Consider the following 23,139-nt stretch of genomic DNA (forward strand, 5'->3'; position numbering starts at 1 on the left):
TCATGCTATATTTTAGACATGTTGCTGTTGGCTGGTTAAGGTGCTTATCATTCTCTACTTTTCATTCATGAGCCATTTTCAGTCATTAAGTAACTGTGTGTTAAATACAGGCTAGGTGTGCAGTGCTTGCCTGCCTGAAGAATTCCACCAAACGAAGCTCAACGGTTGATCTGTTCAGTTGTTTTACCCATTGAGGGTTCTGGAGCAGATGTTTAAAACACACTCCATTAAAGCTAATTAGCTCATGCAGAAATAACCATATTAGTCTGACGGAGTGGATTAAGACATGAGTAGAACACTCAAGCTGTAGGCCTTGTGAATATCACATCACGTGACTGTGACTGTTGGGAGTTTGCTGTTCCAGTGTACCGGTGAAATGTGAATTTCACATGTGTATTGAGCAGATTTATTTTGTAATGTCATTAAAGTATTTAACACACACACACACACACACACACACACACACACACACACACACACACAGAGGAATTAGAAAATGGTTTGGTAAAGAGGAGTACAACTTATCTAAAATACTTTTGTTTGTTCATTACTGTGTGTGTGTGTGTGTGTGTGTGTGTGTGTGTGTGTGTGAGAGAGAGAGATGTGATTTATTTATTAGTTATTCCACGAAATCGAGTAGTACATGAGCTGACCGCTGCCAAGTTGGCTATAAACCATGTACGATGAGACTGAGTCAAATAATTGTTTTATTCTATCCACATTTCAGTGGATTTTGAAAAATGGAGCATTTTTATTTTTGCAAATTCGATAAATAACCTTTTTATACAAAACGTCCGACAAAATCATTTCCGCTTAGAATGTAAACAAAGCGGGGGGGAATGACTAGCAATTTGTGAAAAATGCTATAATAATAATTCTTGAAAAAAAAGATGCCTTCTTACCAGGCCTGGAATTTCATCATTTTAGGGGCAAGGCCACTTGGCCTTTTGTGCTGTCAATTTTTTGAGGGCACGAAGGCCAAAAGCCATGGCACCAAGGCTATAAAATAAAACAATGATTTTAAGTTCATGTCTATAATGAATTTAATTTAAGGACTAATGACTCTTCTGAGGAAGATTGGAGTCTCAGTCGAAACTATCAAGCAGGTAAAGAAACATCTCCTACACTATTATGACTGAAGATAAGAAAATATTGAACACATCTAAACTTATCAATCCATCACTCACTTCAAAAATTGTAAAACTTATTAAACCTATATCCTCCCATAATTTTTGTTCAATTGACACCGAACGTGCAAGAGCATCTTCAGACTGTACTACTACGCAGATTTTTGATTAATCAAAATTGAGCCTGAAGTACATCAAAATGTTTGACTGTAAATGGAACATATACTAGAATGTATATGAAAATGAATAAAAGTAAATGTTAATGTTGTAATGATGCCAAAAACAATGAGAGAAAATCTCTTGCGATGGTGATCTCGTCAAGATGGCAGCAGTTACACTTCGGTTAAACAGCAAAAAGAAACATGCAATACTAGTAACAAAACAATGCTAACTGCATAGATTAAAAAAGTGGCTATGAACAGACAACAGCACATCACGTATCATATTACGGCAGGAACAAGCAGTAGTAACATCCATGACCTTGCGCTTAAAGCTCGACAAAGGAAAAACTTGACAGCAAGCTAATTGACATTTGTTACCGGCTACAGTCGGTACTCGGCACGTTAAAAGTGGGTCAACGTTGTAACGACATAACGTTACTGTACAAGCAATGCTTATTTAACAGTAACAAACTTAAGTCCTATATGTTGAAATTCCTATCTTGTTCGTTCGTTAATTTATCACACAGTCTTAGCTCAGTCAACTTCTTCCCTCCTTCTGTGAAAATTCAACGTCTCAGACGCGGGGACAAGTGGGCGGGGGATGCATTTGATTAAGTCTCCTGGTTGGCTGGTGATAGATTGGTGTCATTATAGCACTTCGGAGCGGTTCATGCCAGGCTCGAGTCCGATCCACCACTGATGAGTTGCCCAATAAGAATCCAGAATGTCATCAAAAGACGTATTTTTTTTCTCAGTAGACGCAGGTGATGTTAAAGCCTATTGGCAGTCACGAGGCAGACTACAAAACCGCAGGGCATCAAGGCCACTGTGGCCTTATGGCAGACTTTTTTTTCCAAGGGCACAAGGCCAAATTGAGAGGGCACGAGGGCCGTGGCCCTTGTGAAATTCCTGCCCTAGTTCTTACCATCAAATACTTTTATTCCTTATTTTGTTGCTTTTTATTTATTTATTTATTTTCTAATTTTGGGGGTTTTGTTTTAAAGTTTTTATTTCGTCCTCAGTTGGTTCAGCAACATGCTCCACCATTTTGTTTTTTTCTACTTGCAGTATATGAGCTGATATCCTAGTATTAGAGTAGCCAGTCAGAGTGCGTGGTTGTTGTTGTTGTTTTAATTTTCATGTTTATGGCTTACAGCTCATGAAAATCAGAAATCCAGTATCTCAACTTTATTAGAATATTTAATTTCGAGTTTGAGTAAAACAGTATAAATACCGTGCATCTCTTGGTCTAGTTCAGTACACACAACCACCATCATGGGGAAGACTGTGGACTTGACGGTTGTCCAGAAGACGATCACTGACACCCTCCACAAGGAGGGTAAGCCACAGAAGGTCATTGCTGAAAAGGCTGGCTGGAAAAGGTGCACAAGCAACAGGGGCGACCACAGCCTTGAGAGGATTGTCAAAAAAAGTCGATTCAAGAACTTGGGAGAGCTTCATAAGGAGGGGACTGAGACTGGTGTCAGTGCATCAGGAGCCACCACGCACAGACGTCTTCAGGAAACGGGCTACAACTGTTGCATTCCTAATATCAAGCCACTCCTGAACCAGAGACAACATCAGAAGTGTCTTATCTGGGCTAAGGAGAGAGAGAACTGGACTATTGCTCAGTGGACTTGATAAAACACTGTGGACCAACACCAGCAGATGACATGGCATCCCAAATCATCATAGATTGCGGAAACTTCACGCTGGACTTCAAACACCTTGGATTCTGTGCCTCTCTGCTTTTCCTCCAGACTCAAGGACCTTGATTTCCAAATTAAATGCAAATTTTACTTTCATCTGAAGAGAGGACTTTGGACCACTGAGCCACAGTCATGGCTGTTGAGGGACATGAAGCTCATGGCAATATTGGGGTTTCAGTGATTTTTCTTTGAACTGATTTTTTTCTGTCATAGAATGATTGTACAGCACACACATAGAAACAAAATCCAAGAATGTTGTGCATGCACACTTTTTTTTTTTTTTTGAGTTTTCTGAAAGCCCAATATTGTCAAAACATTCATATTTATGTATGTAATGTGTCTATCTATCGATCTATCAGTTCTGAATGGCATGCTAACATTTACTAAATGCAGCTAAGGTTGTAGCTCACTCTGTCTGTCTCTCTTCCATCTTGTCTTTCAGACTGAAGTTGATTGTTGTCGCTATGCAGTGGGGAGTATTCTGAGCCAGGATGAAGAAAAACCTGATGAGGAGTTGCAGCGTCTGTATGAGAAGTTTGGATTTCGGGTCATCTCCTTCCCAGAGATCTCCTGTGCCGTGACTTCCTCTTTCCCTAACAAATGCACGCTGTCCCCCATCTGTGGGGCGTACAGAGTCTTCCCTGAGCTCAACAGCTATATCACAGTAAGCCATGGCCTAAAACACTTTTCTCCCTTTCCTTGCAGGCAGTGTCTACACTTTTGATTACTTAGATGCTGTGCAGTAAATGGATAAATAGGAGAACAGTACAGGAAGTTCAGGAGCGTTACCTCAGGCCTTGTCTCAGGACAACACTATTTTTCCAGAATCCTGCTTATGTATGTTTTACTTCTGACGCTCAGTACTCCGTATATGGCATGTAAGAGTTTGTACATGGGCGTGTGTGCATGTGTGTACCACTGAGCGAGAGCAAAGAAAGGTTCTCAACACATTTAGAATGGAAAGGTAAGTGTGTGTGAAGGATAGTGGTGTGATTGCTAGCAAGGGCAGGTCATAACAGCTTCCTTATATGTACCCTGTAACATAGGTTTCCAGTCTGACCTTCTGGGAGTGTTCGCTAAATGTTTACCAAATACATCAGATATGAAAAGACAGATGCTTCATTGGCCAGACATGTTAACAATAACACCACCATCTCCGGGTTCTAACTAGACCAAAATATCAATGTAGCGGGGCACCAGTCATAATGACCAGGGGTTCGGGGGCCGCCTTAAGCCTAGGTCACAACCGGACGTATGATTTTTTGGCCGTGCGATTTTTGGCGTTTCCCAAATCACTGCGTTTTTTTTTTTCATGAAGAAAGACGCACATTGGCCGTAAGTTTGTCTTGCAACCTGAAAAAAACGTAAGCGCCTGTAGAGTTTGTTTGACATGACAAAGAACCTCTGCGGCCAGTCTATGGCTCGAAAATCAGCACGTCACACGCGCACCCTCCATGCGTTTTTTTGCACGTAGACCAGCCGTAGGAGCACGTACGGCCGGTTGTGACCGAGGCTTTAGGTCCCTGAAAGCTCACGGGTTCTACATGCTCAGAGATGCATTCTAGTGCATTTCCTGGCACTTGCAAGCCACCCTGAAAGTCACTCTTTTTTTTTTTTTTTTTTGTAATATTAAAGGAGAACTGAAGGCAATTTTTTTTTTTAATTATCAAAATTCTATTTATCTCATTTTATTAAATATAAACAGCATTTTTGACAGCCATTTTGTCGCTGCTCTAGCAAGTTATGAGTGTTTGAAATATGCTATGTAACATATCAGTCCATATGTCAAAGCAATGGGTGTAAACGAGATTCGTTGAGACCTGTGCGAGACATGGTAGGACGCAAGTAAAATGTACAGCGGAAATCAAAGCGACCAACATCTGCCAACGTTGTCAAAAGACGCGCGCGCCCTCTTTCGAATGCTGACGTAATCAAGTGGGAAGTTTTGTTTGTTTTGATAGCAATCAGGAAAGTTTGAAAAAAGTAGGCAGTAATCGTCATTTAAACTCGTTTTTGTGCAATATTTTGTTTGGAAAACAGTTTTCAAAATGGCGGCACTGACACCTGGCTGACACTTCACGTTTCGAAGTCTCGTGAAGATTGCGCGGATAAGCGACGCCTGCCGTGGACCAAACGAACTAAATTCAATATGGCTAAAAATCGAATAGGCCGATAAGTATAATATTTAATTGCAATCAGTTGCCAGTACGAGGCACGATATAAGGTTACTAAAACTGAAAACGTAATTGAATAATATGTTAATTAAGAAATAAAGTTAAGTTAAAGTCCTTCCCGCGCCATGTGACGCATCGGGCGGCGCCGATCTCCGTTTCCGCAGCCCTCGGCCTCTCGCCTATTACATAGCTAGGGTTACAGTGGGGGGCTAGTCCTCTAGTAACCACGAGAGTTTAACTCCCCACTCGCATCTGTATTGCAGCGTGCCTTGCCAGATGGTAGGAGGTACCATTTTTATGATGGTCTTTGGTATGACCCGACCGTGAATAGAACTCACAATCTCCCGATTGAGAGGCGGACACGCTACCACTAGGCCACTAGCCAGTAATTAAGAAATAAAGCAAGTTTAAAAATGATTTCAGTTCTCCGTTAACAAGTCGTGTGCCCCCCCCAACTGACTGTTTTTAATTGAAGACTTATTATAATTAATATTCAACTATATTACTGACATATTTATGGAAGAAGAACAAAAATGGAATGTTAGTTATGGCCAGGTTCTTGCCCGAACTGATAATCGCATCAGTTTTTCTTTGGCTAACCAGACACAAGGTACGCCACCACTCTTGCCAGAGTAGTTGGAGGTTAGGTGCCTTGCTCAAGAGCACTTGAGCCTGTCCTGCTGGTTCATGGAATTGAACCAGTGACCTTTTGGTCCCAAAGCTGTTTCTCTGACCATTTGGCCATGGAATAAGAGTCAAACAACCAGTTGATGTTCACCAAGTGTCAGCTTTACTTTTAGCTTCAGCCATTCAATTACAATATATGACTATCCAGATCTAACTCATATCATACCTTCTCCTACTGACCGTTACTCTGATGGTTTCAATGCATTGTGTTGTGTCATTAAAAAAAAAATTGCCAGGGACTGGTGTAAGCGCCTCTTAACACGGATGGTATTTTACCGTGAACACAGCATCAGGAAGGAGGTAAACCGGACTCGCATGATCAGTGACAATCTCCAAATGTAGCTACTCGGGAAGCTATGCACTGGGCGCTTGCGTGGACGGAGAGTGGAGTAGGTCTGAATGTAGAACATTCGCCGCCGTGTGCGGATGACAAGGAAATTAAACAAAAAGCCACATTTTCAAGCTTGACAAGTCTTTTTATTAGTGTAGCAGCAACTTTTACAGGCGTGTCAGCAATATTGTGGGCATAGTGGTAAGGAAACATTGCGTATCAGCCCGATACACTGAAAAGGTCGAATTAGAACCCTGCATCTTGGATACATTAACTTTGCAGGTTAAGCTCACTGACTTGAATTGACTTTAGAGTATAAACTAAGATTTAAGGCGAGTGTACGAGAACATTTGAATGCAAAAATCAACTTAAAAGCAAAAGAACAAGAAATAGATTGTCACTGTTGAAAGCTCTGGAAACGTGTGTCTTGATTTATGATTGAATTTATGGAAAGGTTAAGCTAAGCTGCCGGCTGAATTAATTTACAGTTTACGTTACTATTTAGAACGATTTATAGCTTCTTTTCAGCCTGTTTAGCTTAGTTCAAATCCCATGTTCTTAATAATGTATTTGGTCGTATCTATGATGTTTGGTACATGTAGTTTATGGATTTGACATTGAATTTCTTCAGCATGTTTATCATGAAGTAATTTATGCTAGCTATGGTATGTCTGTTATGTTAGCTTCAAAGGCAGAAGCTGTTTTCTCAACCTTGCTCTAATTGTTATCACATACACTCACTGTCCACTTTAACCCTTTCACCACTGCAGACTGCTATTCCAGTCTCATTAGAGTAGGGAAACCCCCTGAACCTTTCAAGGCCGATGCTGACATAGAGTCGGCTGTTTGGTATTTCTGGATGTCATGATTTTTTAGCTTATCCTGCTGCAGGCCGGGTTGGATGAGCTTATGCAATCGTGTCGTCCGTCATTGTCGTATGTTCACAATTTCCAAAAATCGCTTCTCCTCCTAGAGGATTGATGGAATTTTGATCAAACTGGCATACAATGTTCACCAGGTGGGTGTGCATAAAACTTATCAAGATGGTGATGCCACTGGTCATACGATTTTATGGGTGTCTTGGCCAGTATGAGCTACAGCCTCATTGAGGGTTATTTTTTATTTAAAAAAAAAAAACCCGAATGCTAATGCCCTCTAATCAGAGGTGTGTGACACCTTGTCCTGAGTGGGCGTCTGTGAAATTGCGTTCACCTTCAAATATATATTGATCGAGACTTATCATTCACAGAAGTTTACACACACACACCCCATCCTGCACCCCTCTTCACAGCCTGATCAGATACTGGCTGTTAAAATGGCTATACTCATCAATCATTATATGCATTGTGCTGCTGCCACTTGATTGATTGATTTTGGAAGTTGCTTGAATGTGCAGGCGTATCGGTGTTTCTCATATATAGCAGCCAGTGATTGTACATTTAAATTGTGATATCCAGGTGCTATAGGACATCTGTAACAAAACCAATATTGTAAAAATCAGTTCAGCCTTAAGCAATTTACAGCTAATTTTATTAGGGAAGCCCACATTGCTTCATTGATTTGTACTGGTTTTACAGTCAGATCCGGACCTCTCATAGTTTGGGGAGGTCCCTGGTGCGAGCAAAAGTGATTGATTAATGTGGCGTTTCCTGGTTTCTTACATATAGTTTGTTTTAACATTATGAGTGACCGATGGGCGTGGTTTTGCTGAGATGTCGTTCTCAAAACCAAATTGTTAAATTGTCGTTCTCTCTGCACCAAATATAGCTACTAGTGTAAAGGTAGACTGTTTCTGTATCGTCACTTCATTAGGAACATTACCTGATTTTTTTATTTTTTTATTTTTTTTTGCTTTTTTAATTATTAGCTTATCCGGCTAACAGGCAGATGACCTTATGCCATCATGTGTTGTCCGTCATCCATCCGGCTGCATCCACATTTCACGAACATCACTTCTTCTCTCTCAATTCTTCACTGATTTTTATTCTTTTTGGCAGGAAGGTAGGTCTTCCTGGGGTGCGTACAGCTTCTAACCCAATTTGTATAATTGCAATTAATAATGAAGATATGGAGTAATTAAGCCCTAACGAGCAGTTTCCACACAAATCGCTTCTTCTCCCTCAATTCTTCACTGATTTTGACTCTTTCTGGCATGAAGGTAGGGGTACCTAAGGTGCATATAACTTCTACTTAGATTTGCTTAATTACAATTATTAATGAAGTTATGGACTAATTAAGCCTTAATGAGCAGTTCAACAAAAATCGCTGCTTCTCGGTCAATTCCTCGCCGTTTTGGATTCTTTGGGGCTGGAGTGAGCTATGCAGTCATTGACGGACTGTCTCATTATCCATCCATAAATTATCTATGCCCCTCACAGGGGAGGCTTATCGCAGGACTAATACAGAAACGAACAACCATTCTCACGCACACATCTATGGGTAATTTAGAGCAACCAGTTGACTTTATACACATTGGGATTGTTAGAGGAAACCTGAGCACCATAACGGAACCCATGCAAGTACACGGAGACCACGATGCTCGAACGCAGAACCTTCTTGCTGTGAGGCGACATCACTGCTCTCCCGTGCTACCCGTTACATTACAACATAAAACACTAAATACAGACCAGGCTGAATTTAACTGGCATAAACAAAGCTGATTCTGCTGTATACTAGCATGCGTTCTGTGCAGTGATGACTCCATATGAAGCTCCATATGTCTCTGCGAGCAGCAACACTCATATCCTGCAGTGAAGGTGAGGCCGGCTTGGCAGAGTTGGCATGTGTGGGCGTCACCATCTGTCTGTGGAAAATGCGCAGTCAGAGCGTAATCAAAGCTAAATGCGTAGTTGGAGGATGTCCTCTTTCTAAAACTGGTCTTTTCTGTGCATTAGTCAGCTGAGGGGAAGTACACCGAGATGCTACGTGGGTTTAAACTGAAATCATTATTGCTTTGCTTCACTTGAATTCTTAATTTAACTAATATTTGAAGATAGTTCAATAATATCAGTATTTCACTCTTATTAACACTTGCACACAAATTCACAATGCTACTTTGCACATGTGTTTGTCTTGTCATTTATGTTGTTTGTTGTACTTGGCTATCGAAGTGATATTTAGCTATAGATAGTTATGTAAATACCTCGTTTTGTAATCTTCTGTTTCTCTATAACTGCACTATGGGGAGCCTGAGGGAAACGGTGTTTCAGTGCACTGTATACTTGTATATGGACATATTGACAATAAAGCTCTCTTGAATTTTATTTGTGGCTGTGAGCGACTGTTTGCAGAGGAACTCTGACCACAGAGCAGCAGCAGCGGGCCCCTGTCCAGTTACATAACGGTTCCCCAGACAGCAGCCTGGCCACATGATGTAAGAGTCCAGAAAGCAATGTAATTTCCAGTCTCCGTCCCTACAACTCGTTCCTCCTGACACTCTTCCCGAGCATTTAGACTTGCTGTGATTCCTACGCCACACACAGGTGCTGTTTTAGCCTACCTGGTGTGTTTGGATTGCTCACTGAGGTCAGTGCAATAGTTACGTCACAACAGCAGGAAGAGGAGGTACAGTAGATCAGACTGTGTGTATGTGTGTGTGTGGCTAGTGGAGAGGGAGTGCAGCAGATTCATAATGGAAAGGTGTGTGTGTAGTAGAGTGTCTAGTCTGGGATGCTTTTATCAAAAGATTTATGACAAAAGTTCAGCATTTGCGAGCAACGGCTGCTGTTGTGGAGTCACAGTAAAGCATCCGTATCCCTGCACACACTACATTTCACATTTTAGAACTACAGCTGTCAAAGTTAACGCGATAAGGCGTTAACGCAAATTCCTTTTCATACCACTAACTCTTTTGACACATGATTAACACATACACATTCTGTGCCCCTCCCCTGTAGTTTGGGAAATCAGGAAGTGATGTACTGTAGCAAGTAGCTGGTTGGTGTAAGTCATGATATAGTGCATTTATATACTAAACCAAGTGCTGCTGTTGCATTCTGACAGTTTACATAATTTTTTTTTTTTAAATAATATGCTTTTAATGGTCCACAGGGGAGAAAAGAAGACATCTTGGGGGGGTGTCTAAACGTGTAGGCTGCACACTGGAGTGAGAGAGTTAGTTTTATTCTGAGAAATTTGTATGTGATGTAAAAATGTTTCTAAGTGCAGTGTTTGCTCATGAATGTACTGTGTATTTACCAACGAGTTACTGCATTTTACTGGAAAACATCTTTGAGCTGTGTGGCTTAACAAATGAATTTATTTGTGTTTTGTGTTTTTATTTTCCTTTATTTAAAGATGGCCACTACTGTTGTCCAGAGTCCACATCACTGAGTTTGTTTAGTTGATTTTATTGCATAGTTTGAGGCTGGAAGTTAAGGACCGAATGAGAGGAAAATACTGTATTGTTTTGTTCACACTGAATTGTGCTTAAACCCTCAAAAGTATAAAGTTAACGCTGCTTTATATTTTAAATGCAGTGGGGGAATAAAATACCCGCAAACTGTGTTCAGCCTTACCCTTCTTGGCCTGGCCACATACATTTGCATAAAGCAAGCAGATTTGTCCACGCCCACTCCCCAAAAACATGAAAAGTATCCCTTTAAGGTAAAAGAAGAAGAAGAAGCGTTTGTCACATGTACACTCAAGCACAGTGAAATTCATCCTCTGCATTTAACCCATCTGAAGCAGTGAACACACACATGGGCACACACAAGTGAGCAATGAGCACACGCACATACCCAGAGCAGTGGGCAGCTATGCTACAGCACCCAGGGAGCAGTTGTGGGTTAAGTGCCTTGCTCAAGGGCACTTCAGCCCAACTTCAGGCCATGGCTGCCCCATGTTAACCTAACCTGCATGTCTTTAGACTGTGGGGGAAACCTGAGCACATGGAGGAAACCCACGCAGACACGGGGAGAACATGCAAACTCCACACAGAAAGGCCCTCGCTGGCTGCTGGGCTCGAACCCAGAACCTTCTTGCTGTGAGGTGACGGTGCTAACCACTACACCACCGTGACGCCTGGTAGATTAAAAAAAAATGCGATTAATTTGCAATTAAATATTTTAATCAACTGACAGTCCTACTTAGAATACACTGCTGTACCTTTTTTAAAATAATACTACAAAGTTTTTTTTCAATCTGATTTTTATTTCGAGTTTGTCTCTTGCTGTGTGTAGAATTTTAACACATTTCTCTGTCCAGATAAAGGACTGGAAATGCTGATTCTTGAAACCTGTTTATAAAGGAAGTCTAAAGGCAGTTGCTGAATTCCATTAATAAACTATAAAAAGCAGTTGTTGATAAACTTGTTCATGAAACTGTTCTCTAAAAATGCGTTTTGCCTAAGCATTTATTGACGGAATATCATGACTGCCCTGATCCTGCCTTCACACTAACTAACAACAAATCACTGATGCTACTTGCAGTGTGTCTCTTGTGGGTGTGTAGCAACTGCCAGCATTGTCACTTGTCGGCACCGTCTCAGCTTTTTAAAGCCATAATGTATACAGTGCACTACATAATTTATACACCACCATGCTTCCCTTTTTTTTTAAGCTCTAAATTTGGTTGAATAGGGACTCGACACAGATAGGAGTGAGGATCGATTACCCTAGGAATCCCCTGGAGTCAGTGTGGATCCTGTTGCTTTGGTACATCATACTCCGTTTGCATAGAATTGTGAACCTCTTAATTCCAGTGCCACACGTCACTGGTCACTTTCTTTGCAATCACATTAAGTGAAATAATAACTGAACAGTCACATAGTTGTGTAACTGCAGCATTAGAAAATTGATTATCAATGAGTTTTATGAGTTTTCTGATCAGGGAAGTCTGTCTGATATTGTTCATAGTAAACATGGACAGCAATGCAATAGATAGAGATTTGGTTGCAAATACACTGGAACATTTCTTTAATCATAATGTTTGGTCCACAGAAACCTTTTACTGAATTGTAATTACTTTCACTGACTTTATTTTTCATTTTAATTTCTAATAGAATTTTATTAGTGTTAGGACTTGGGACTATCTTGGCCTCTAGAGGCCGCTATCTTATCTTTTGTCTTATGTTTGTTTTGACAGCTAGAGGCCGCTATTGTTTTGTTTTGACAGCCATGTGCTCCTTTGTTTTCATGTGCCTTCTGCCCCACCTGTTCTTTATTTCCTGCCCCGCCTAGTTTCTTAATTACCTTAGGTATTTATACTTCCTCAGTTTGGTCTCTAGTTACTGAGTCTTTGTGCTGTTCATGGCTAGTAACCTCTGTTCCGTGTACCTTGCCTATGTCCTTGTGTTTTTTGGTATTTTGCTTTCGTGGGACTTTTTGGACTGTTTTTGTTAACTAGAGACTTGCCACTTTTGTATCTTCTGAGCGTTTGGGTTTTTGCCTCTTCTTCTTTGGTTTTGCATTTTTGGACTTTTAGACTAGGTCAGAATTGCAAAAAGGGGCTTAAATAAGGAGTTGCAGGCATTTGTGAGTAAAAGTTGGCAAACAAACTTTTCTAAAGGTATTTTTTGCGCTGAATCCATTTTTGCTGTTTGCCAAGCTGTATCTCATACGTGGAGCCCAGTAGAGGGCACATTTGCATATAATTTGCATATTTCGAGTATTTCAATATAAAACTCTTCAATGTTGTACAGTATGAAAAAAGTAAAATAGCAGAAAGTTGCATATACCTCTTGGCTAAATAAGTACCAAATTTGGCTTCAATTGGGTGAAAGGAACTCTCAAAAACAGACTTTAGGTAGTGTGTGTGGTCCAAATTACCATATTAAATTATAAAATTCGTGGTCTTGAGTTTATAGACTATATAATAGACTATATAAAGGGTAATTCTTTCTGCTGAATCCATTTAGGCAGTCTTTTTATTTGTAACTCAGTAGAGTGGCAGTCTCATAGGCTAAAAAAATAAACAAATTTCGCAGCTCTGGCTCAAAAATAAAATCTTAAATTGCGACAGAAGATTTATTGGGTACAGAAAACAAACATAGGCTAATATTTAAAATACATAATATTTATCTCAGAATATTTTTAGTGAACACTGAACTTTTTATCCATTTTTTAAATATATATATATATATATATATATTTTTTTTTTGGTCTTTTTTTGCCTTTATGTAGGACATTTAGAGGGCGAGAGGAAATGATTGGGAGAGAGAGATGGGGAAGGATCGGGAAATGACCTTGGGTCAGACTCAAACCTGGGTCCCCGGATTTATGTTACAGCATCCCAGCCAACCAAGCCACGGCGCCTCCAGAACTTTGATTTTTTTTTTTACTTGAATGCATCCATATAGGAACATCAAAATCATATGTACATAAATGATCTGTAACTATGTAATGTAACTAGGGTGATGTTTAACATATAAACATATATTAACATATACATTAACATAATGATGTTCTTACAACCTGACAGACTTCATGGATGATCTTACCGACAGAAATATTTCAAATGCTACCAGAAATGTTGGCTTATATAGCTCTTTGGATAGAGTTTTATGGTGATGAACTAGGGCTGGGCGATATGGAGGAAAAACATATCTCGATTTCTTCTATATCTCGATATACGATATATATCTCGATATTTTCAAATCCCCCTAAATAAATAAAAAATAAGTAAAACTTCTGCTAGTAGGGACAGAACTGTATCAGTTTTTAAACTGCTGTGGGACAAAACTGTCTGTGCTGCTGCTCCGCAGTAAGATGTTTGCCTACTGCAGCATGGGCGATCGAAGCACGGGCAGTCTGAGTGAAGTCGCTGGAGTAGCCAACCGAAGGCATGCAGTGGAAATATGTGAAAACGCAATCAAGTAAATGCTACTGCACAATATTAAATGCTACTTATCTTTCAACTAACAGTGTTTTGAGGTGTTAGAGTGATAGGGTGACCAAACCTCTGTAATTCCAAAAAGTAATTTTTTTTCTCGATTAATTCGACATCTCAAAATCCATATCGAGATACTTGTCCATCTCGATACATCTTAAATATCAATATATTGCCCAGCCCTATGATTAGCAATATTTAAACACTGTATGGAAATAGAAATGATGGCAAAAAGTGATTTTATTTTGAATTAAAGTTCTTGTGGATAAGTTTGAAGTTAATTTACAAACTCTGATGTGATGGCAACAGTTTCCTTGCATCCTCAATGAAATGACTCAGGAATGTAAGATTTTCTATTTGTCTGCTTGAAATATAGGGATAAAAGAAGACATTCAGGACAACAATAAGAAATGAAAGTGCAATTGTCCTTGTCACATACAAGTACCATAATTCTCACTACAAATAAACCTCCTAGACTTGATCATTATTGTTGTACATGATGTAAAATAAAAAAAAAACGGAATTTACTGAAATTTTAGAGGTTGTCTTAGATTTTGTGCTCTACAGACTTCCACATAAGAGATACAGCTTGGCAAACAGCAAAAGTGGATTCAGCACAAAAAATACTTTTAGAAAAGTTTGTTTGCCAACTTTTACTCAAAAATGCCTGGGGGTGTCACATTATCTGAAAATCGACCTAGTCTATTTGAACTTTTGGATGTTTTGTTTTCCCTTGTATCTTCTGTGCGTTTGGATTTTACTTTTGTGGATTTTTGCGTTTGGATTTTCCTGATCTTCTGAGCTTTGGCAATAAACTGTTTTGAACTCTACTTTCATCCCACTCCTCTGCACTTGAGTCATTCCCCTGGTGGCCTAGTGGGGGTTTGCTGGGTTACCACACCAGCGACCCAGGTTTGATTCCCAGCAAACCTAACAAGTAGTTGTTGTTGTTGTTTTCTAGACCTAAAGAAGGCCTTTGACTTGGTTAATCACCAAGTTCTTCTGAGCAAACTTCAGAGCATTGGTGTCAGTGAAAAATCTTTGTTCTGGTTTGAAAATTATCTTGATAACAGATTGTAGTCAGTATTTATTTAATGGAAGTCTTCCCAACCCTTTCCCAGTCTCTTTACGAGTACCACAGGGTTTGGTTTTTGGACCATTGTTGTTTCTCACTTTTATAAATGATCTACCCATGAACATGAAACACAGTAAAAATGTTATGTCTGCAGATGATGGATGTTGTGGTGGGCCGCTTATGCCCTGACATGGAGAAGATGTAGGTCCTGACAGCTCCCAGTTTTTTCTTTTTTTTCCCCCTCCACTTATTTTACCTTCTTCTTTGACCATAATTGGACTATTTTGATGTGATACTGACTGACTAAAATTCACCAGCTACCTATTTCTGCTCAGTCGCGGTGTTCTGGTAGCGGGAAAATAAAACAAAAGAGGACAACCAGGGATAACTAAACAGCTAAGCTAAATCGTGACGCAAGATGGTGGAAAGCAGCCAACTCACTGTTGAACTTCTCCGTGTTGAGCTTAAACTCTCCCGTGAGGTTACCTTGACTGAATTCAGGGCAGAAATTTCCACTTGTCTCAGCTCTGCATGAAAAGAAATTGAGGCTATACGTTCAGAAACAACAAGAAGCTTCCAAAGCCTGCGCCACAAAGTGGGGGAGATCAACAGTCTCCACCAGAACCATGCCCAGGTGTCGGCCGAACAAGCTAACATGGCTCACAGTCTTAGAGATGCCCTTGACCGCATTCAGCAACTGGAAAATCTCAATGAATAAAAAAACGAAAGAGCTGAAGTGGCTGAAAGACAAGTGTCTTGATCTGGAGAGCAGGAGCCGGCAGCAAAATTTGAGGTTTATCAGCATCCCGGAGGAAGCTGAGGGTTCGTCTCCCCAAAACTTATGACAGAGCTTGTCCCGGAGATCCTGGGGATCAGGAATGTTTCTAGATGATACTGCTATTGTTTATGCTAGCAAAGACTTGAATGATATTAACCTGAAATTACAAGAGGATCTAAACAACCTTTCATCTTTGTTTGATAGAAATGAATTGATGGTGAAGATGAAGACAAAGACCATAGTGTTCGGTTCAGTGAAGTGTTTATCTAACACCTCATCTAGTAATAGTTTTTTGTTTTTAAAGCAGTCAGATTTGGAGAGCACACAAAGTATGAAATCCCAAGAAGTTTACTTTGGGACCCCTCTTTGAGCTGGAATGATCACATTAACTATCTGTGCTCTAAAATCAGCAAGAGATTAGGGATATTGGGATGTTTAAGAAAATGCATTGATATCAAGACCAGCAAGATGATCTTTAACACCTTGGTTTTACTCGCTCTCTCTGTGATGTGGTCTGGTCGAATGCAGATGTGACCAAGTTGGAAAGGCTCTGTCGTTCGCAGAAAAGAGGTGCATGTTTGGTACTAAAGAAGAAAATCAGGGATGAACATTCTGAAGTCTTTTCCAGAAAGCTAAATTGGGTTCCTACTGTTGAAAGATGGAAATTTAACAAATGTCTGATGGTGTATGAATGGACTTTTACCAGAATAACTATGTAAAATTTTTGTTAAAAACTCTGATGTCGGGGGCGGCACGGTGGTGTAGTGGTTAGTGCTGTCACCTCACAGGAAGAGGGTCCAGGTTCGAGCACCATGGCCGACGAGGGCTTTTCTGTGCGGAGTTTGCATGTTCTCCCTGTGTCTGCGTGGGTTTCCTCCGGGTGCTCCGGTTTCCCCCACAGTCCAAAGGCATGCAGGTTAGGTTAACTGGTGACTCTAAATTGACCATAGGTGTGTGTGTGTGAATAGTTGTCTGTGTCTATGTGTCAGCCCTGTAATGACCTGGCGACTTGTCCAGGGTGTACCCCGCCTTTCGACCGTAGTCAGCTGGGATTGGCCCCAACTTGCCTGCGACCCTGTAGAACAGGACAAAGCGGCTAGAGATAATGAGATGAGACTCTGATGTCCTTAAATATAATGCAAGAGCAAAGAACAATATTCTCGTCTCGTCGTCTTCCGTTTTATCCGGGGCCGGGTCGCGGAAGCAGCAGTCTGAGCATGGAAGCCCAAACTTCCCTTTCCCCAGACACTTCGGCCAGCTCCTCGGGAAGAACACCAAGGTGTTCCCAGGCCAGCCGAGAGACATAGTTCCTCCAGAGTGTCCTGGGTCTTCCCCGGGGCCTTTTCCCGGAGGGACATGCCTGGAACACCTCCCCAGGGAGGCGTCCAGGAGGCATCCGAAAAAGATGCCCGAGCCACCTCAGCTGATTCCTCTCGATGTGGAGGAGCAGCGGCTCTACTCCGAGCTCCTCCCGAGTGACTGTGCTTCTCACCCTATCTCTAAGGGAGCGCCCAGCCACCCTGCGAAGGAAACTCATTTCGGCCGCTTGTATCCGCGATCTTGTTCTTTCGGTCATTACCCAAAGCTCATGACCATAGGTGAGAATCAGAACGTAGATCGTCCAGTAAATTGAGAGCTTTGCCTTTTGGATCAGCTCCTTCTTTACCACGACGGACCGGTAAAGCGACCACATCACTGCGGAGGCTGCACTGATCCGCCTGTCGATCTCATGCTCCATCCTTCCCTCACTCGTGAACAAGATCCCGAGATACCTAAACTCCTCCACTTGAGGCAGGACTTCTCCACCAACCTGGAGAGGGCAAGCCACCCTTTTCCGGTCAAGAACCATGGCCTCTGACTTGGAGGTGCTGATTCTCATCCCAGCCACTTCACACTCGACTGCAAACTGCCCCAGTGCATGCTGAAGGTCCTGGTTTGAAGAAGCCAACAGGACAACATCATCCGCAAAAAGCAGAGATAAAATCCTGTGGTTCCCAAACAGGATTCCTTCCGGCCCCTGGCTGCGCCTAGAAATTCTGTCCATAAAAATTATGAACAAAACCGGTGACAAAGGGCAGCCCTGCCGGAGTCCAACATGCACTGGGAACAGGTCTGACTTACTGCCGGCAATGCGAACCAGACTCCTGCTCTGTTCGTACAGGGACCAGACAGCCCTTAGCAAAGAGCCCCAAACCCCATACTCCCGAAGCACCCCCCACAGAATACCATGAGGGACACGGTCGAATGCCTTCTCCAGATCCACAAAGCACATGTGGACTGGTTGGGCAAACTCCCATGAACCCTTGATCACCCTATGAAGGGTATAGAGCTGGTCCAGTGTTCCGCGACCAGGACGAAAACCGCATTGTTCCTCCTGGATCTGAGGTTCGACTATTGGTCAAATTCTCCTTTCCAGTACCCTGGAGTAAACCTTCCCTGGGAGGCTGAGAAGTGTGATTCCCCTATAATTGGAGCACACTCTTCGGTCCCCTTTCTTAAAAAGAGGGACCACCACCCCAGTCTGCCACTCCAGAGGCACTGTCCCTGACCGCCACGCGATGTTGCAGAGGCATGTCAACCAAGACAGCCCCACAACATCCAGAGACTTGAGATACTCAGGGCGGATCTCATCCACCCCCGGTGCCTTGCAACCAAGGAGCTTGCAAACCACCTCAGTGACTTCGGCTTGGGTAATGGATGAGTCCACCTCTGAGTTATCAGCCTCAGTCTCCTCAATGGAAGACATGTCTGTGGGATTGAGGAGATCCTCAAAGTATTCCTTCCACTGCTCGACAATGTCCCCAGTCAAGGTCAACAGCTCCCCACCCGCACTGTAAACAGTGTTGGCAGAGTACTGCTTCCCCCTCCTGAGGCGCCGGACGGTTTGCCAGAATTTCTTCGAGGCCGACTGATAGTACTTCTCCATGGCCTCCCTGAACTCCTCCCAGTTCCGAGTTTTTGCCTCCGCAACTGCCCGAGCTGCGGCACACCTGGCCTGCCGATACCAGTCAGCTGCCTCAGGAGTCCCAGAGGTCAACATGGCCCGATAGGACTCCTTCTTCAGCTTGACGGCATCCCTTACTTCTGGTGTCCACCACTGGGTTCAGGGATTGCCGCCATGACAGGCACTGGAGACCTTGCGGCCACAGCTCCAAACAGCTGCGTCTACAATGGAGGTAGAGAACATGGTCCACTCAGACTCAATGTCCCCCGCCTCCCTTGGAAGCTGGGAAAAGCTCTCCCGGAGGTGGGAGTTAAAGACCCCCCCGACAGAGTGCTCGGCCAGACGTTCCCAGCAGACCCTCACCATACGTTTGGGCCTGCCAGGTTTGTCCGGCTTCCTCCTCTGCCAGCAGATCCAACTCACCACCAGGTGATGATCAGTTGACAGCTCAGCCCCTCTCTTCACCCGAGTGTCCAAGACATAGGGCCGGAGATCAGATGAAACGACAACAAAGTCTATCATTGACTTCTGACCTAAGGTGTCCTGGTGCCACGTGCACTTATGGACACCCCTATGCTCGAACATGGTGTTCATTATGGACAAACCGTGACTAGCACAGAAGTCCAATAACAAAACACCACTTGGGTTCAGATCGGGGAGGCCGTTCCTCCCAACCACACCCCTCCAGGTGTCACTGTCGTCGCCCACATGAGCATTGAAGTCCCCCAGTAGCACAATGGAGTCCCCAGTCTGAGCACCTCTCAGTACCTCTCCCAGGGACTCCAAGAAGGCCGGATACTCTATACTGCTATTCGGCCCGTAGGCACAAACAACAGCAAGAGCCCTCTCCCCAATTCGAAGGCGCAGAGGCGATCCTCTCGTTCACTGGGGTAAACTCCAACACATGGCGGCTGAGCTGGGGAGCTATAAGCAAGCCCACACCAGCCCGCTGCCGCTCACCATGGGCGACTCCAGAGAAGTGGAGAGTCCAGCCCCTCTCGAGGAGCTGGGTTCCAGAGCCCAAGCTGTGTGTGGAGGTGAGCCCGACTATCTCTAGCCGGTACCTCTCAACCTCCCGCACAAGCTCAGGCTCTTTCCCCCCCAGCGAAGTGACATTTCCATGTCCCAACAGCTAGCTGCTGTGTCCGGGGATCAGGTCGTCGAGGCCCCTGCCTTCGACTGCCGCCCAATCCACACTGCACCGGCCCCCTACGGCTACCTCTGTGGGTGGTGAACCCACAGGAGGTCGGGCCCACGTCAGTTCTTCGAGCTGAGCCCGGCCGGGCCCCATGGGCAAAGGCCCGGCCACCAAGTGCTCGCATATGAGCCCCAACCCTGGGCCTGGCTCCAGGGTGGGGCCCCGGCTGCGCCATACCGGGCGACGTCACGGTCCTTGATTTATTCTCCATAAGGGTTTTTGTGAACTGCTCTTGGTCTGGCCTGTCACCTAGGACCTGTCTGCCTTGGGAGACCCTGACAGGGGTGTAATGCCCCCGACAACATAGCTCCTAGGATCATTCAAGCACACAAACCCCTCCACCACAATAAGGTGGCAGTTCTAGGAGGGGAGAACAATATTCATATCTCGAACAATATTCATATTGTGAAAATAAACACAAAATCAGGACACAGGACTTTTTGCTTTTTCAGCTGCGACGATCTAAAATTCTCTGCCCGACGATGTTAAAAACTCTGAGACCGCAAAGAAATTTAGAATTGACTATTTGAAACACTTTTTTTTTTCCTGGTGTTTAGATATATTTTTATAAACAGAATATACATTTTAATCATATGTTTGTCTCACTAAATTGTATATTACTTATTAGTTATATATATTTTACAAATTCAATAATGGAGATATAGATTATTAGCGCAAGTTTATACACATCTCTAATGGAAACCAGCGTCAGCTGAGTGGATCTTGTTTAATAAAGCTATCTATCTAGTAGTAGTAGGCTGTTTTTTTTTTTTTCTTGTTTTCCTCCTTAGTAGTGGGCGTGTCTGTTTTGATAGTAGCATTCTGTCAGTTGGTACAGGGAGGAGGACGGGTTTAATGAGGGCTGTGGGTGAAACATTGGCGTGCTCTCAGATCAGACACAGTTGTTCATCTTCATTCTATCCCTTCATCAACAGTTGCTGCTTTTATTGTTCCATCCTCCTCCACTTTTTGTTCCCTCCTGCTGCTCATACTTGGGTGCATCACTGTTCCTTTCTTCCCTGTAATCTTCCCCACTCCAGTAAACCTGGCCTCATTCTTCTCCGTGTGCTGATAGACTGAGGGTGGACTGAACATGATAATAGTAAAACTGAGAACCCACACACACATGCACACTGTGGAGCAGACTTTCTCAAAGAGACAAAGTGCTGGGGTGTGTGTGTGCGCACGTGAGACAGAACTACAGATTGTAGGGGTGTGTAACTGGACAGACGGCCGGGCATGGGGGATTGTTGGTCATCTGAAATAAGATAATAGCAAGGAAGACATGAATGAAAGGATAAAGTAAGGAAAGGAGGTATGAAGTGTAAGGTCAAGGATGTAAATGGTGTTGTACTCTGAACTGGAGCCTCAGGTTGGAGTCTTTAAAACATTTAAACCTCACCTTCCTAAAAATAGGTAGGGTGTCCAATAACAAGTTCATAACCAGTGTTGTAGTTGAGTCACTAAACCTCGAGTCCAAGTCCAGTCTCGAGTCCCCAGTGTTCAAGTCCGAGTCATTAAAGAAAATTTCGAGTCGTGTCCACTATTGATCGGAGTCAAGTCCGAGAACAAGACTCCAACCACACCATTTGACTAGGCATATCAGGTAAATTCAAATTCAGTCCAAATCATTTAAAACTGGTCTCAGTGAATTCAGAACTGAATGCAGAACAACATGCTTTTTGCCAAATTAAAATCTTTATCCGTTCTTGAGATATTACAAATCAAAGATTGAAAAAACGGCTTAATTTTTTAGAAAACTGCCATAATATTCTGTATGAGGATCACATGGTCCAAAATGGGCTTCATTAACAAATGAGATCAAATATATTTTTTTCTTAGTAACTTTTTTTTTTCCCCCAAGATATTTACATGGAAATTGGCAGGCACATAGATGGTTATATACTGAATCCAATGTTAAAAAATTAGTAAAAACCAATTATGCAAATTACTATTTAATTAGTATTAATTGTGCTAGTTAGGTAAAACCGTTAAATCGGTACACTCGCTTCTTCAAAGTTTCAACAAATGGCTTTATTTGTGCAATATAAAGCTGATCCTAACGTTCATATATACGTCACAAAGGAGAAATCAATGTTAATTACAAATACAATTATAAAATATGCATAAATAAGCACTGAATGTCATTCACATCCACCATTCCCTATCAAAATAAAAAAGTAATAAAAGATTATTTCTAATACTCTCTTTGTGCTCTGTAGGACTCTATTTCTCAAAAGTAAGGCCTACTAGTTTATCATTCATCTCATCTCATTATCTCTAGCCGCTTTATCCTGTTCTACAGGGTCGCAGGCAAGCTGGAGCCTATCCCAGCAGACTACGGGTGAAAGGCGGGGTACACCATGGACAAGTCGCCAGGTCATCACAGGGCTGACACATAGACACAGACAACCATTCGCACTCGCATTCACACCTACGGTCAATTTAGAGTCACCAGTTAACCTAACCTGCATGTCTTTGGACTGTGGGGGGAAACCGGAGCACCCGGAGGAAACCCACGGGGAGAACATGCAAACTCCGCACAGAAAGGCCCTCGCTGGCCACGGGGCTCGAATCCAGACCTTCTTGCTGTGAGGCGACAGCGCCAAGCACTACACCACCGTGCCGCCGCTAGTTTTTTTTTTTTTATATGAAAGAATATAAATGATGATTTTGATTAATATTCACAGCTTTCAAGGTGAACCTCGAAAAAACTGTGATCCACATCCAATAAACAATTCCATTTAACTGAAATTAAATTGACACTCGTGTTTCTGACTTCATTTTTAAAAATATTCTGACCACTAAGATCTCAATATTTTTCATCAAAACTACAGTGACTTTCTAAAATAGTTATTTATTTACATGAATCAGTTTGATTTGAAAAATAAGTAGGTAAAGCTATGAAAACTCACTTCAAAGTCTCCTGTGAATCATAACCTCAAAACTAGCTGACGGAAAATTTTGCTGAACACTTCATCAGAAACCGTGAGAGCAAGAGAACATCCCTATAAAAGTTATCTGATTTTGATATTCACAAGTAAACCAGTCAGAAGAGAGAGAGCCTGACCACTTTCCTGTGACTCAAAAAGCACCGGCAGTTTCCCAACATCATGTGAGCAGAGTTT

The 23,139-nt window shown here is 42.5% G+C and overlaps 1 protein-coding gene across 1 annotated transcript in view; it reads left to right on the plus strand.

Moving 5' to 3' along the window:
* tex264a (testis expressed 264, ER-phagy receptor a) overlaps positions 1 to 23,139 on the plus strand; it is a 227,099-nt gene that overhangs the window by 84,905 nt on the left and 119,055 nt on the right. The window contains exon 2 of the mRNA XM_060919548.1: positions 3,440 to 3,661. Coding sequence (XP_060775531.1) covers positions 3,440 to 3,661 — 222 coding nt within the window. The remainder of the gene's footprint in view (positions 1 to 3,439; positions 3,662 to 23,139) is intronic.

The sequence above is a fragment of the Neoarius graeffei genome, chromosome 4 (assembly GCF_027579695.1).
Source record: "Neoarius graeffei isolate fNeoGra1 chromosome 4, fNeoGra1.pri, whole genome shotgun sequence".
NCBI classification, from domain to species: Eukaryota; Metazoa; Chordata; class Actinopteri; order Siluriformes; family Ariidae; genus Neoarius; species Neoarius graeffei.